This window comes from Leopardus geoffroyi, chromosome C1 (assembly GCF_018350155.1).
Source record: "Leopardus geoffroyi isolate Oge1 chromosome C1, O.geoffroyi_Oge1_pat1.0, whole genome shotgun sequence".
NCBI classification, from domain to species: domain Eukaryota; kingdom Metazoa; phylum Chordata; class Mammalia; order Carnivora; family Felidae; genus Leopardus; species Leopardus geoffroyi.
Genome location: NC_059328.1, coordinates 58010040 through 58027771, shown reverse-complemented (window position 1 = coordinate 58027771; position 17732 = coordinate 58010040). Strand labels below are relative to the sequence as shown.

At 33.8% G+C, this 17732-nt stretch overlaps 1 protein-coding gene across 12 annotated transcripts in view; it reads right to left on the bottom strand.

Annotated features, from left to right (window-relative positions):
* The window catches only part of LRRC7 (leucine rich repeat containing 7), a 552029-nt gene that overhangs the window by 111521 nt on the left and 422776 nt on the right, over positions 1-17732 (bottom strand). For all 12 annotated transcript variants that reach the window (XR_006712370.1, XR_006712369.1, XR_006712368.1 and 9 more), the window contains 3 exons: positions 8113-8242; positions 6994-7109; positions 1837-1906 (listed from right to left, as the gene is read on the bottom strand). Coding sequence is in view for 9 of the 12 variants with exons in the window: in XM_045477806.1 (XP_045333762.1) it covers positions 1837-1906; positions 6994-7109; positions 8113-8242 (316 nt within the window). In the remaining 3 variants the exon portion in view is untranslated. The remainder of the gene's footprint in view (positions 1-1836; positions 1907-6993; positions 7110-8112; positions 8243-17732) is intronic.

The window sequence follows — 17732 nt, the reverse complement described above, 5'->3', positions numbered from 1 at the left end:
GAAAAAAGTAATAAAATAATTAAGGATTACATAAAAGACTATTGCTGAAGAATATTCTTAAATTCTAAGGTCTTCATACCGAGAGTTTCTTTTTCTGTAGGATACTTTTTTACAAAACCTATCATCTTCACTGAGCAATGTCAGTTTTAGTCTTAAAGAGACCAAGATGTATTAAATTATTCAACTAAGTAAGCTTTTGGTGTGGTTCTATATGCTCATTCATTTTCACAAACTGCTGCCCTAAAAAGACAAATGGGATTTGCTATCAAATCCATGCTACTGCAAGATCATCTATGAATTTAATTAGGTTAAAACAGAAGCATTTTTTGAGAGATATTTTTGTAACCAAAGACAGAGTCCACATAAAAATAAGCAACTATTCTTGTTGTACCTGATGTATCAGTATATTTCTTGTGGATGGTAATATTTAATTCTTTATTATTAATTTGATTTTACAAATACAATTTCTGAAGGGTATTGTAGAACTCTGATATTAAATTTTATATATATATATATATATATATATATATATATATATATATATATATATACCTTATTGGAAATGATGATATCTAATGTTTAAAAAATCCACTAGTTTCATGACATTTATTAATAGGAGTGAAACACAAAGTGGATTTGGCATATCAACTTGTCTCATGCAACTGAGTCAGAAACACATTAAATCACTGTTATAAATAAAAGTTAAATGATACAGTCATTGTTCAGTTCAGTCTCCCACAAGAATAATAAATCATGATATTAGCAGATGTTTTTTCACAATGAAAGACTGTAGAATAGATTGTTCCATTAGCATAACTCACATTGAATCCAGAAATTATTTATTTATAATGATATATTAATGCCTTGAAAAATCTATAGTTCATTGATAAGATTTGGATTTGAATCTAATTTCTCTACTCAGCAGATGGAAGCAAGTACTATAATGACTGTAGGGACACAAACATTATTCTTACACTTACATTTTATGTTTTGTAGAGATTTAATTTTTTCACAGAAGTAGCCCAATACTTAGAAATCTGGTCAATTCATTTACCTGTAATGCTGCGTTTATGCTCAGGAGATAATGATAACAAACTAAATTCAAGATGATTTGTTTTCATTTGGCTATTCATATTTGCAAAAAGGTGTTTCAAAATTTTGGGATTATGAGAAAAAAGTAAAGATTAATAAGCCATGTCAAAATTGTCCACCACCATTTTTTTTTCTGGTGGCAAATCAGATGTCTTCAACTATTTCTTGCTATTTTCCAGTTATTAAAGTTATTCATTAACACTCAATTACTGATTTGAATATAATCTATTTTCGTGATTATAAAAAATAATGTCAAACCAATTTCACAGAAAATACTGATAATAGTCACAAAATATATCTGAAAATTCCTTGTATAAAATTTTAGAATTAAGTTGATTATAATTGAAAGTATTTTAAAAAGGAATACATTGGATAATAATTCCCTCTGTGATTTTTTATTCCTTACCTTCAGAGATATAATTAAAGAACATCCCCTAAGGACACAGAGGTACCTTTTAGAAGTACAAAGCTATAAAAATGATCGTTTTGTGTGTTTGATACATGAGAATGAAGTCGATGCTAAATCAAAGTATTTAAAGAGGGTGGAGGTTATAGTACTGTATTATCTGTAGCAATGAAATACACACTTGAACTGCTATCTTTACAAAAATCTTTCAGAAGATAAAGGGATCTATATTTTGTAGTATATGCCGAAGGTAGCTACTGGGAATAAGTTAGTAATTCAAAGCTTAAATTATAGTTCATCTTAATAAACAAAATAAATCAGGTAATAACGGTTTTTACCTGATTGTCAGAAAGCCACAAAGCTGCAAGTTCTTTAAGTTTGGTAAATGAGAATGGTAAATTCTTCAACCTGCGAAAACAAGAAAATTCTAATAGCGTGGGTGAAGATGGATATAGTTCATTTTTACGAAGAAATATTTAAAATACTGTAACTTATTGATTTCATTCTTTTCTCTAATTCTTTCCCTTCAGTAGTCTGAGCAATCATTAAAAAGTGAAAATCCCCATTTGCAATCCTCCAAATGCTTTCTATCACATCTAGAAAAAAATCCAAAATTGTTACCATGCCTTGTCAGATCTTACAAGATCTGGCCCTCCAAGCCCCTCCAGAAACTTCTGCTACTCTTTTCCTGGCTTAGTCCCACCAGCACCACTTACTGCCCTTTTATCAGCCCACTACAAGGAGTAGCCAAACTCTTATCTGTCTGGAATATTCTTTCTCCACAACTTCACTTAACTAATTCTCACATGTCTTTTAGCTCTTAAATGCCATTTTCTCAAAGAGGCTTTTCCTGCCTCCTTATTTAAATAACTTTCCCCAGTGTAGTCTCTAAGTACCTTATACTTTCTTTGATGGAACACATCATAGTTTGTAATTATATATTTATTTTTGTGATTACAGTTTTGCTGGCTGAACTCCCCACAGAACTGTAGACTCCATGATGGGAAGGGGTCATGTCTGTCATACTATTAAAGGAATCTACAGATCCTATAGATGACTCCCGAGAGCATGTCCTTTTGTTCTGTCACCTTTTTGTATTCCAAGAGGGAATTTTTAAAAATGCATTTTGAGGTATGTGAAGTTTGGCATCAGCTATGATATTCAATTGAAATGATCTATTTAGTATTGGCTTTAGCCTTTGGAGGACCAAATTGCCAAATGCCTACTTCAACATACTATCTGACATCCCTGAAATTGTGTATGATGCATAAATTGTGATTGCATAGGCATATATGTGATTGCCATCATAGTTACTCAGCAAAGTGGTAATATAAACAAAGCCTGCCACTGGATTCATTGTTAATTTATGCATATTCACTTTTGAATAGAGGTACGCATTTTAGATAGAACTTGGAATGAAAATTTCCTTAAGTCTTTAATATGTTGGAATTATTTCAGCCAATCCGTGAATACATATATTTTGACAATGGAAATGGAAAATATTACAATAATTAATAAGGATTGTGGAAATAGTTTATATTATATGCAAAAGGAGTGACAACTTCAAATGATTTAGTAAATTTGAAAAGATATTGATAGCCAATACAAATAGCAACAGTGTGCATTAGCCAGATAACTTTAGGAAGAATATAATAACCTCTCTGAGCTCATAAATATTTATAAAACATAAATAAGCATATAAAGAGTAATGGAGACTGATTTATATCATAGTTCTCTTTTTATGAAATTATTTGTTATACTAGTATTTATAACATGAAACTAAATTACGTAAAAACTGTTTGTAGTTTTTGGTTATTTAATTTCATTGAAGCCAGGAATTATGAAGTAAGGTGCTATGGGAAGAATTTTTCCACATCATATGGAGATGAATTGAAAGTAGAATATCAATTCTGCCACATCGAAATTATGTGAGGGGGAAACTCTCCGGAATCATACAACAAAATGCATGACAAATCATCATCAACCCAGTCATAAATGTGGAGTGTAAGGAAAAGAGACTGTTAGAGGAGGACAAGTTACACTCAATTCTCCTTAGTCCCCCAGTAACGTATGTTAAAAGTGAGCTTCTATTTAGTATCACAAATGTGCAATAAATTGACCATAGGAACAATCTTGCAGTTGACAGTGCATGGGAATAATTTTTCCTAAACTATAATACCAAAATTTTTAAAATGCATTCTATTATAAATGTGAAATTGTGATAGTCATGACATTTGGATGACATTTCATATTTAATCTTTTATCCAAGCATTTCATATTTAATCTTTTATCCAGTTTTTTCTCTGATAGTAATGTTAAATTTGGCCTCAGATTTGGTTGAATATTGATTTTATTTGCAAGTTAAGTCATTGATTAATTCATTAACTAAGAAATATTAGTTGGCTCTATACTATGTTCTAGTCACTGTAGTAGGAGAAAAATTAAGCTTATATAACTGACCTGACGAAATAAGTTCCTGGATATTGTGAGATTCTCAATGACTTATTCATATCTTTTGCCCTACCATCTAGCAATATGTCTGTCCCATTGTGGTTACTGAATTATCCTCTATTTGTTGAATAAATAACTTCATTAGCAGCCTTTCTACTTTCTTACACCATACACAAAAATAAACTCAAAATTGATCAATGACTTAAATGTGAGGCCTAAAACCATAAAACTCCTAGAAGAAAGCAGGCAGTAATTTCCTTGACATAGGCCATAGAAATATTTTTCTAAATATGTCTCCTCAGGCAAGGGAAACAAAAGCAAAATTAAACTATTGGGACTATACAAAAAAAAAAAAAAAAAAAAAGAACAACTTCTGCACAGTGAAGGAAACCAGTAACAAAACCAAAAAGCAATCTACTGAATGGGAGAAGATATTTACAAATGATATATCTGTTAAGGGGCTAATATCCAAAATATATAAAAAAACTTATACAACTCAACACCAAACAAAAAATAAGCCAATTTAAAAATGGGCAGAGGACCTGAATAGTCATTTTTTTTTTCCAAAGAAGACATACAAATGGTCAACAGACACATGAAAAGGTGCTCAACATCATTAATCATCAGGGAAACGCAAATCAAAACCACAATGAGATATTACCTTATACCTGTCAGAATAGCTAGAATCAAAAAGACAAGAAATAACAAGTGTTGGTGAGGATGTGGAGAAAAAGGAACCTTGCTGCACTGTTGGTGGGACTGTAAATTGGTGCAGCCACTATGGAAAACAGTATGGAGGTTCCTTAAAAAATTAAAAATGGAAATATTATACTATCAAGTAACTCTACTACTGGGTATCTACCTAAGGTACAGAAAATCAAAGCTGTAATTCAAAATGATATATGCACCCCTACACTTATTGTAGCATTATTTACAATATCCAAGGTATGGAAACAACCCAAGTGTCCATCCATAAATTGATGGATAAAATGTGATATATAGATATTTATGTCTCTATCTATAAATATATATTACTCAGCCACAAAAAAGAATGAGATCTTGCTATTTTCCAGGTCAAACAAGGATGGACCTAGAGGGTATACTGTTAAGTGAAGTCAAGTTAGACAAAGACAAATACCATATGATCTCACTCATGTGGAATTTAAGAAACAAAACAAGACAAGAAACAAACAAAAAAAGACATTTAAATACAGAGAAGAAACTTGTGGTTGCAAGAGGGGAAGTGGGTTAGGGGATGGCTGAAAGCGATAAAGGAGATTAAGAGTACACTTATAGTGATGAGCATTGAGTAATGTTTGGAATTATTGAATCATTATATTGTACACCTGACATTAATGTAATACTATATGTTAATTATGCCTCAATAAAAATAGTCAAAAAACAACTTTATTAGTTCTAATTATGGGTCATTTTAAATATTTGATAAGCATATTTTCTATATCATCATGCAGATTATTACTGAATAAAAGTTGAGCAGACCAAGAATTTAAGAGAGAAAACCCCTCTCCAAGTTACAACAGTAATGGAGCTCAGTTCCATTGGGGACTGTAATGGAATCTACTGAGAATCCATCTTCCTATTATATCTACATTATCATATTTCCTAATCTTATTCATAAGAATATAATTAGAAAATTTTGAAAAATATTTTGCTGAAAGTCATGTAGAACATTCAAAGCATTTCTCTCATTTTCCTGTCTGGTAACCCAGTCCAAACAGGAGAATGAGATTGATTGATTGGACTTACTCTTGTACCAAGGTATGAAGCTTCCTTGTCATCTTGATTTTAAAACTTAAATCCCAAACCTTTTAATAAAATGCCTTATTCTCTTATATGGAATATTATTGAATTACTAAGTGAATGTGATTTTTGAAAATCCCATTATTATTATTTTCTTCAAACCAACAAACAAATGAGAACTCGTACATCCATCTTGAAACTTACAGATCTGAACATTCTTTTTTTTTTTTTTTTTTTTTTTTTCAACGTTTATTTATTTTTGGGACAGAGAGAGACAGAGCATGAACGGGGGAGGGGCAGAGAGAGAGGGAGACACAGAATCGGAAACAGGCTCCAGGCTCTGAGCCATCAGCCCAGAGCCCGACGCGGGGCTCGAACTCACAGACCGCGAGATCGTGACCTGGCCGAAGTCGGACGCTTAACCGACCGCACCACCCAGGCGCCCCACAGATCTGAACATTCTTAATGATTCCATCTTTGACAGTTTCATTGCAATCTCTGTTTCTCATTCTATCACTTGTCTGACTGAAATTTATTTCATATGTTCTATTCTACAATCATTTTATCTACTGAGTAGTTATCATCAGTCGATATTTATTTTTATCCTTTCCTATTGGAGGGCAATTGTGGTGGAAACAAAGATGAATTGCAGTTTTGCTTTTATGTTTTTGCGTATCCACCACTATAACAACTCTGTCACAAGAAGAGCACCTATCTTTTCTTTTTTTGCCTTGCTCTGAACATGACTAAATAGCCATTTGGTTGTCTTTACCATAATGTACAAGCTTTATGGCTTTTGATATTAGCTAATTGGCAATATTCTTTCAGCATTTTGATGGTGTCGACAAGACACACATTGTCCAGTTAATTTACTGGAGACATAAATATGTACACAAAAATATATACATATGCATACATACATATATACTTATAAACATATTTTAAGTAATAAATTTTGTAGCTTTTTATTATAATTTTTTCATGTTTTCATAATATTATGATTTCTGAATATAGGAGGGTTTTAGTATATAAATTTGGGTGTACACATTTTATGTAATTTAAACATATAATAAATATATGATCTGAAATTAATCAAATGCAAAAATTTAGAAATATCAGTTTAAAAATAATTTAGCTTCTGCCATTTTCTCAATAAAACATGGATATCTACATTCTATAAACCTCATAAGACAGAAAATGTTTTTTAAATCATTAACAAGATATAATAATAATTTACTTTTAGTAAATAGCTAATATGTGATTGTGAAATGTTGCAGAAATACCTGTTGTCACTCAAATTTAAGACTCTTAGTTTCTGCATCTGTCCAATCTCTTCAGGAAGAAATTCCAGTTTATTGGAACGTAGAGACATAACTGTTACATTCTTACAGCTTCCAATCTATGGGTAACAAAAGAAAATAAAGAAATACACTGTAAACCATTTTATATTAATTTTTAATTTTAAAATAATCAATTTACAGATTTCCTTGTCACTTTTAAGACTCCCTTAATATGTCTATTGTTTTATTTTTTATAATCCCACTCTTTAAAATATGTGTATATATAATATATATTCCTCTAGGTATTAAGGCAACATATATCTCATATTCTTTTGCACATTAGGAAGGAATAATTTTCTTTATAATTTTGTTATTTAGAATGCTCATTAACGTCATCGTTTTAATAAGTTACATTGTTTTTATTGTCCATCCAAGTGAGTGCTAACACATCTATGTTTCTAATAGATCATACATACTCAAAAGATGTTGACATTGCCTTGACAAAGTTTTATTTCATGTTGCAATGGTACTTGTTATTTCTATTCATAACTTTTGGTTTTAAAATAATAGCATATTAATTATTGTTCCTTCATTATGAAAATGTTTAGTATAAAATGTTAAATTGAAAATATACCCCACATTTTTTTCTTGACATTAATAAATAAAAATCCCACTTAGAAAGAAAAACCAACAGAACCTCCTGGTGAATTCTAAAATAAAAATAATATTATTATGCCACATGATACTTAGAAAAACTATTTACATTAAAAATCTTTCACTTCAGAAATGGAAATGTAATGATCCCAGAATGCTATTTATCATTATTCTTAAGAGCAAAATATTTAAATTATCTAAAACTGCATTCCTTAGCATTGAGTAACTTACAATATTTTATTACTTTTCTTTGCAAGTAGTGTTCGAGTCAAATGCATTTTCTGAGTCAAATATAAGCACTTATCACATATTACTTAAAGGATAATAATCAATAAATACTTATACAGATAACTCCTATATACATTGACAGCTCAACTCATGAATCTACATTGTTACTGCACCAGTTAAGACTTAATCCCAAAACATATTCATTAAAAGTTAGTTAACAAAAACAAGTTTATTTCTCACTTCTCTGGGTAATTCTGGAAGGAAATTCTCATCGACTGCTAACGTTCGAAGACTATGAAGGTAGCCGATAGTAGAAGGTAGAGACTCCAATTCATTACAGCTACAGTCAAATTCTTCTAATAAAGATAAACTGAAAAGTTAAATACATTAGTTAGACATTTTAAAAGGTAAAATGGCAAAAGAGCTTTTAAAAGGCCACATATCCAAGTTCACTGAACAAAAAAAAGTTATTCATTTATGACTACAATGGTATCATATAAATTGTTTTATCAGTTCAGCCAAATGGTTCAACCAATGCTATTTAATAAGTAGCTCAATTTATGGGGCACCTGGGTGGTTTGGTTGGTTAAGCATCCTACTCTTGGTTTGGGTCAGGTCATGATCTCACGTTTCATGAGTTTGAGCCTCGCTTTGGGCTCTGCGCTGACCATGCAGAGACTGCTTGGGATTCTCTCTCTCTCTGTCTCTCTCTGTCTGCCTCTCTGCCCCTCCCCCACTTATGCTCTCTGATTCTCTCCAAAATAGGTAAACTCTAAAAAAAATTAAAAAAAAAAGAAAATGACACAAGGTTTTGTTTGTTTGTTTTATACAACTTAAGTGTCATTTATAGCTTGATATTCATAATGTATATCCTTGGAGTGGATGCATATAAGTGGCATGGGATAGGTAGAAGGGTGTGAAGGGCAGGTCCACAAAGGAATAGTAAGGGGGGCAAAACATTAACAACAAATCACTGATTAAATTTTAGGTTTACTAAGCACTTTAAAGATAAAAATAATCTTTACCTTATAACAACTCTATAAGATAGCTATTATTTTTAAACCCATTTTACAGATAAGGAAATTGAGGCTGAAAGAAGCTAAGTAATTTGCCCAGGGCCACACAAAGTAGGAAATCTGGGAGCTTAAATGCACACAGTATGCCTCTGCTGTATTTTCTTGCCTCTTAGCCAGTGCATCTGTAGCCAAGTAGCCAAGAGTACAGAGAGGGCTCATTTCAGCCTGCAGATATGTTCAGTTTGGTTTACATAGTATTTTAAAATGTGGTAAACTCTACATAATGATCGAGATTCTTGGTACCTCTTGAAAGAGGAAGATCTGGCAATACTGAGTTGATATTTCTCCATGACAGGCAATAGAAACAGAGTAATGGCTGCTGCCTTCACATGAACACAGTTCTTTAGTTTATCACAATCCCTACTACCCCATATATAGCCAGTTTTGACCCAGATCTACAGAAAGAAATTCTATAAATTCACATTCAAGTTATCACCAGGGAACAAGAAATTTCAATATCTGGTTTGAGATAGCTGGGAAAGAAAGATGGGCTGTCACTAGGGAAGCACTATCTGTATTTAAGTTGTCACTGATGTTGTTGTTAATATTATTACACTATTATTACCATTCATAACATCATTATTACTGTGATAGGAAGGAACCCCCAAGAGCAAGGATCTTGCTGTTATAAAGCGAAGGATGAATTAGAGTTAGTTGGATTTAAAGTTGTATAATCAGCTTCCATCAGCTGACTTGAATGCAATTTACTCCCATCATTTAGTTAATGAGTAAACACAGAAATTAAACATATAGGTTTTAAGTCAGTCAGAATGGATTTGTGCCCAAGCTCTGTCACTTACTAGATGTGTTATCTTGGGTACCAAACAATAAAACAAAGACCACAGTTCAAACACCAAAGCTGATTTTATTTACCTGCCAGGCAAAGGAACATACCAGGGAAGAAATTCACAGAGTAGTGCTCTGATGGGGAAAAGTCAGTGCCCAAAGGGGGTGGGTAACAGTGGGATATGCTCATTAAAGATCAAAATTTGCATTATGGAGAGGGTGGAATGAGTTCACAAGCCTGTGTACTGTTACATAAATCAAGTCCTGTTAACCACGGGTCAGGAAAGAATAATTTGGTAGGTTAAGTCTGACCCCAAACCGAGGTAACTCATGATTCATAGCCCTTAACAGTTTCAGCTACTTAGAACCACGTGTAGTGAAACACAGCATTCAGCTTTGAATAATATCTCATAAGCAAGTGCTGCTTAAGTGAACAATTTTCCTTTTTCTCTGAGCCTTAGTTTCTTCACATTTGCAAAGAGAATACTAGCAATTCCTGCCTCATGCAGTTGCTCTGAGTATTTTATGAAATATTGTAAGTAAAGGATTTAGCACCTTTGCTAAATCCTGCCATAAAAATACATGCTCAGGAAATGTTTTCTCTTTGTATTAGTGAACCCTGATAAATTCATTTCTAAAACCTTTGAGGCCGCACATGCAGGGGTGGTTATGTTGCTGGGTACCAGGTGTGTGTGTGTGTGTGTGTGTGTGTGTGTGTGTGTGTGTGTGTTGGTGGGGGCAGGAATTAATGTATGTGGGAAACCCTATAACAGTTTTTTTCTTTAAAAAAAGTCTAGCATAGTGCCTTACATAGTGTACTTAGTGTACTTAAGTACATAGTGTACTTAATATATTTGGTAGAATTGAATAAACCATGTATGGATGATTCAGGGTTATGTACTCAGCAAGTGACCAGTCATAAAAGTGCCAGAGGCTTTCAAAAATAAAAATTTCAGATGTACCTTCAGAGAAGAAGTCAAAGACTTAAACAGTTCAAAGTATAATTAACGTTTTTCGTTTTTCTTTTCTTTTATAAAAACATGTTTTAAGGGGCGCCTGGGTGGCTCAGTCGGTTAAGCATCCGACTTCGGCTCAGGTCATGATTTGTGGTGTGTGAGTTCAAGCCCGGGTAGGCTCTGTGCTGACAGCTCGGAGCCTGGAGCCTGCTTCCGATTCTGTGTCTCCCTCTATCTCTGTCCCTCCCCCACTTGTGCTCTGTCTCTCTCTCAGAAATAAATAGACATTAAAAAAAATTAAAAAAAAACCCAAAAACCCCCATGTTTTGAGTTTAGTCTTGAGTCACAGTAAGGCAGCCCTTTGTGCGGTTCTGATATGAACAAATTTCAATCATCATGGTTTCATTAAATAACACTGTACCCCCACAACATGGCTCAAACATCAGTATACTTACTAACTGTGAGAAACTGCATAAAGTATAAACTTCGCTCTTAACTCTTGGGTCCACAAATCACAATGTAAATAACAGATGGGCATCATGACTAGTCACATCACTTCCTTCAAAGTCTGTCAGTGATTTGTCTCTGAACGTCCGTCATTCAGTTCACACACAAACAGTACATCATGTAGTTGCATTGCCTTCTTGTCAATCAGCGGTAGATAGATACCATAGGTATAATAATTCAATATTTATAGCACTATTACTGTTGAAAAATCTCTTGGTCTCCCTAATGCTCTTGGTGAATTAAATGAAAATGTGAAAACTTGCTTTTGATCACCAAGAGCAAATTCACTAATCCAGCCAATGGACCAAGGAGTTATTTCAACTTTGAAAGCCTATTATCTTACACAGACTTTGCAATAAGCCATCAATGCTACAACTGGAGATCATGAAATTTATTTAGCTGAGTTTTGGAAGAAATATGACATAAAGCATACAAATGAAAGTATTTAAGCATCATGGCAGGAAGTAACAGCAAGTAGTACACGTGCATTACAGTAGGAACTTTTAACATAATGTGCGAACAAGCTTGGAGGACTTGAATCAAACATAACTGGAGTTGTAGAAGAAAGAGGGTCACCTGGGTGGCTCAGTCTGTTAAGCATCCAACTCTTGATTTTGGCTCAGGTCATGATTTCACAGGTTTGTGAGTGTGAGCCCCACTTCGGGCTCTGTGCTGGCAGTGCGGAGCCTACTTGGGAGTCTTTCTCTCTCACTCTCTGCCCCTCCCATGCTCTGACTTTTTCTCTCTCTCTTTTTTTCTCTCAAAATAAATAAATAAACTTAAAAAACAATAAGAAATAGCGGACTGTGGGGATAATGCCTGTCACTATTCAAGGTACTGTAAATATGCTGCCAGAGGAACTTGATAAACTCATTGACATAAAAGGAAAGCGGTTGTAATGAAAAGGATGAAGACATCCTAGAGGAAGCCATGCTGGTAATAAACTTCACAGTAAAGGAACTCTCAGAGAGGTTTCATGACACAAAAGCACAAAGGACAGAAGTTTGGAAGACAATTCAAGCTTAAAACGTCACTTCACTGATGCATAGAAAAGACATTCACTGTGAGCTATAATTTACATGATGAAAAGGCAAGTGATGTTCAAACTAATTTTGATAACTTTTTTTTTACAAAAAATATCACTTTAATTCTTGATGTTCCTACTGTTTACAAAGACAGCAAACAAGATAAATATTACTTTTACTATTTTTCCATTTCCCTATACAATTATAACCAACCGTAACAGTATTTAATGTTCTGAAAAAGGTTTTAAAGACCTCAGGTGGTACTATCATGGTTTTCCCTCATTGATTATTAAGACCATTGCATGGTTTCAGCTTCCATGGCCATTTCCATAATCCTCCGCTACTGTGCAAGGTGAGAACTTCCTGCATTAAAAAGACAACATTTGACTGCACTAAGGGCTGTACTGAATTAATAATTTATAGTCGAAGTATTTTACATCTCTGGGTTAGAGAGAAAGCTAGTGGTGCAAAACACACACTCTTCAATGATCTCTGACATTTAAAAGATTTAAACTCATAACATTCCAGCTGACTTTGCTGATGGTTACCTTGTTAGAAATCACTTAAGGTATTCTAATACAGGCTCCTCTCTGAAAAGAGTTATATCACATTTACTCAGATTATCACTGGCTTTCAAAAGATAGATCAAAATAAGTGAAATAGGTCACTAGAAAAAGACAAATAATGTCTTATCTCACTTATATGTGGAACCTAAAACAAAACAAAACTGAGCCCATAGATTCGGAGAACAGATTGGTGCTGGCCAGAAATGAGGGTAAGGGATGGGAGAAATGAATGAGTGTGGTCAAAAGGTACAAACTTCCAAAATACTTCATGGGGATATAATGTACAGCCTGGTGACTATAGTTAACAGCACGGTATTGCATATTTTAAAGTTGTTAAGAAAATAGATCTTAAAAGTTCTCATCACAAGAAAAAAAATTTTTGTAACTATGTTTGGTGATGACTATTAACTAGACTTTGTGGTGGTCATTTCACAATATATACAAATATTGAATCATTATGTTGTACACCTGAAACTAATGAAATGTTATATCAGTTATATCTTAGTAAAAAACATATTCGTTATACTTTTTGCAAGAGAAAGACCAAAAGTTCCCTTTTTTTAGAATTGTTATCTATAGTCTATAATTGGACACACTAAAAGGACAAATCAACAGCAAGGAAAGTGTAAAGTAGTGCTTCCCAAACTTCAGTGTGCCTATGAATCACCAGCCAAACTTATTAAAATGCAGATTCAGATTCAGTGGTTGGGATGAGCCCAGATTCTGCATTTGTAACAAGCTCATAGGTGATGTAAATGCCCCTAGTCCTAGGGCCACACACTGGGTTTGTTGTAAAGCTTTAAATAAATAAAGCTCTTACAAATATTTCCAGAGTTACACTTAAACACACACACACACACACACACACACACACACACACACACACCAGACATACTCATAAAAGATAAAATCTCCATAACTATTACAAGAGTTGTGTTCTGTAAAGCTTTGCCTTAGTTCACACATGACTACTACTACTGAAGTATGCTACTGAAGGTAGTAATGCTTGAAATGAAACAATAATGGTATTGACTTCATTTTCTAAAATTACCCTCTCTGTTTTTCTCTAGTTTGGTTTTCATGAACTAGTTTTGACTGGGAAGTTATTACTGTAACATTAACCTTCAAGTACCTAGCTAAATGATAAGACTGTGAATATATTATGTAGATAATCTATAATTTCGCTTTAACATCATTCAGGACCACTAGAAACCATTAGATACTATTAAATCTTCTATTAATGTAGATGGTAAAAAACATAAAAATAAATAGGTTTGGGCTTCACTTTCCTTGTTCAGTTTTCACTCATTAGAAATAATGTAATTCAGTAGAAAATATTCAGACAGGCATGGGTTCTAATTCTAGTGTGGCCACTTAATAGCTGAGTACTTTTGTCTACTATTACTTCCTGTTTTCTCATCTATAAAATTGGTTGGTAATGCTTACTATATAGAGTTTCAAAGAGGATTAAATGTATGCTAAGCCCCTGGTATAGATATGGCACTCCATTAAAATGGCCAAGATGGGGAGCACCCTAAAAAAAATCTTGAACAATGTTTCTGAAATACATAAAAGTTATCCTGTGTTAATTCAGTTTTTAAAATGAGTTTTTTCATATAAACAAAACCTTCTAGTAGACAAAATGTAAAACTACCTGAAATTGATTAGTAAGGCATGGGAGCTAGACAAATTTAAGGTGATATGAAAGAAATTAAATTACATTTAATTTAATTGTATTTGCGAAGATTTAGTAGAAATGGATATATAGGCATAACATGGAGATATTGTGGGTTTGGTTCCAGACTGTCAAAATAAAGTGGATGTCGCAATAAAGTGAGTCAAATGAATATTTTGGTTTTCCTATTATATATTGGTGCATGTAAAAGTTATGTTTACATTATACTATAGTCTATTAAGTGTACAAATAGCATTAGGTATAAAAAATATACATACCATAATTAAAAATGTTTTTTGCTAAAAAACGCTAACCATCATCTGAGCTTTCAGAGAGTTGTAATCCTTTTGCTGGTGGAGGCTCCTGCCTTGATGTTGATGGCAGCTAACTGATCAGGGTGGTGGTTGCTGAAGGTTTTCATAAAATTTCTTAAAATAAGACAACAGTCAAGTCTGCCATATCAATTGACTCTGCCTTTCATGAACAATGCTCTGTGACGTGACGTTGTTTGATACCATTTTGCATACAGTAGAACTTCTTTCAAAACAGGAGTCAATCTTCTCAAACCCTGCTGCTGCTTTATCAACTAAGTTTATGTAATATCCTAAGTCCTGTGTTGTCATTTCAACAATCTTCACAGCATCTTCACCAGGAGTAGATTCCATCTCACGAAACCACCATCTTTGCTCATCCATAAGAAGAAACTCCTCATCCATTAATGTTTCATCATGAGATTGTAGAAATTCAGTCACATCTTCAGGCCCCACTTCTAATTCCAGTTCTCCTGTTGTTTCCACCCCATCTGCAGGTATGTCCTGCACTGAAGTCTTGAACCCCTCAAAGTCATCCATGAGGGTTGGAATCAACTTCTTCCAATTTCCCTTTAATCTTAATATTTTGACCTCTTCCCATGGATTATGAATGTTCTTCATGACATCTAGAAGAATGAATCCTTTCTAGGAGGCTTTCAATTTACTTTTCCCAGATCCATTTAAGGCATCACTATCTATGCAGTTATAGCCTTACAAATTGTATGTTTTTTAAAAGTTTATTTATTTATTTTAAGAGAGAGAGAGAGAGAGAGAAAGAGAGAGAGAGCCAGCAGGGGAGTGGGAGAGAGAGAGAGGGAGAGAGAGAAAGAATCCCAAGCAGGCTCACGGAGAGCCTGATGTGGGGCTCAAGTCCACGAACCATGAGATCATGACCTGAGTGGAAGTCAAAAGTCAGGATTTTAACTGACTGAGCCACCCAGGTGCCCCAATTCAAATTATATTTCTTAAATGATAAGACTTGGAAGTGAAAATGACTTGGATCCATGGACTGCAAAATGGATGTTGTGTACAACATCAGTCTCATTCTACATCTCCATCAGAGCTCCTGAATGATAGGTGCATTTTCAATGAACAGTAATATTTTGAAAGGAATCTTTTTTTCTGAACAGTAGGTCTCAATAGTGGGCTTAAAATATTCAGTAAATCATTTTGTAAATAGATGTCCTGTCATCCAGGTTTGTTGTTCCATTTATAGAGCACAGGCAGAGGAGATATAGTGAAACTCTTAAGGGCCCTAAGATTTTTGGAATGGTAAATGAGCATTGGCATCTTGCTTAAAATCACCAGCTGCATTAGCCTCTTGAAAGGCATTAGCCTTTCAAAACAGCCTGTGTTTTGAAACTCCAAAGCCATACATTAACTTCTTCTCTCTAGCTATTAAAGTCCTAGATGATATCTTCTTCCAATAGGTGGCTGTTTCATCTACATTGAAAATCTATTGTTTAGTGTTGCTACTTTCAGGAATTATTATGGTTAGATCTTCTGGATAATGTGCTGCAGCCTGTACCTCAGCACTTGCTGCTTCACCTGGCACTTTTATCTTATGGAAACAGCTTCTTTCCTTAAGCTTCCTATACCAACCTCTGCTAGCTTCAGACTTTTCTTCTGCAGCCTCCTCACCTCTCTCAGCCTTCAAAGAATTGGAAGAGATTCTTGCTCTGGATTAGGCATTGTTGGGGCAGGGAATATTGGGGCTGGTTTGATCTTCTGTCCAGACCATAAAACTTTCTCCATATCAGCAACAAGACCGTCTTGTTTTTCTTATTATTTGTGTGTTCACTGGAATAGCAGTCTTAGTTTCCTTGAAGAACTTTTCCTGTGCATTCACAGCTTGGCTGTTTGGCACCAGAGGCCTAGATTTAGGCCTATTTTGGATTTTGACATGACTTCCTCACTAAGCTAAATCATTTCTAGCTTTTGATTTAAAGTGTGAGTTATGCAACTCTTTCTTTCACTTGAACACTTAGAGGCTGCTGTAAGGTTAGTAATTGGTCTATTTTCAATATTATTCTTTCTCAGCAAATAAACAAGGCTGAGGAGAGGGAGGTTGATGGGGTAATGCCTGGTTGATAGACAATTTAGAACACAAACGACATTTACCAATGAAGTTCACCATCTTGCATGAGTGCAGTTCATGGTGCCCCCAAACAATTACAATAGTAACATCAAAGATCACTGATCACAGATCAATCACCAAAGCAAATATAATAATAATGAAAAAGTTTGAGTTACGGTGATAATTGCCAAAATGTGACACAGAGACATGACATGAGTAAATGATGTTGGAAAAATGGCACTGATAGTGTTGCTTAATGCAAACCTTCAATTTGTAAAAAAATGCAGTATCTGTGAAGTGCAATAAAATGAGGTATATCTGTAATAACTAAAGGGAGAGATATAAAACTTGTTTGGAGAACATTTAGAATGGGCACATAGTGAATGCTAAGTAACGTTTGCCATTATCCTTATTTTCATATATTGTAAAATAAATTTCATTTAATTTAGGCCAAGAATCAAGTTTTAGACTCTACCCTTAATTTTCTCATTAATATTTGGTAAGTCACTTGTGCTACTTCTAAATAATGCAAGAAATTAACAGAAATGAAACTAATTCTTTTCTATGGTGTTCATTAAATGAAACTCACCCAGTTTTTATACTAAATCCTACAGTCTAAGATGAAATCAGTCAAACTGTGGTGGAAACAGCATTTGTTAGGAGTAGTCAATCATTTAGAGATTTTACCCGTGAAACATCTATGTTAACTGATTTTGAACAGTTACCATCATCATCAAGAGAATATACTTTTCATTTGACCCAATTTTCCCATTTTTCCAAAGTCATCACTGATCTTTCCCTTCCTTTGGACCCTTTAGGAAGTTAATTAAGTTGATTGAAAAGAAAATCTATAATTTTTTTTATTATAGGAGAAAAGTACC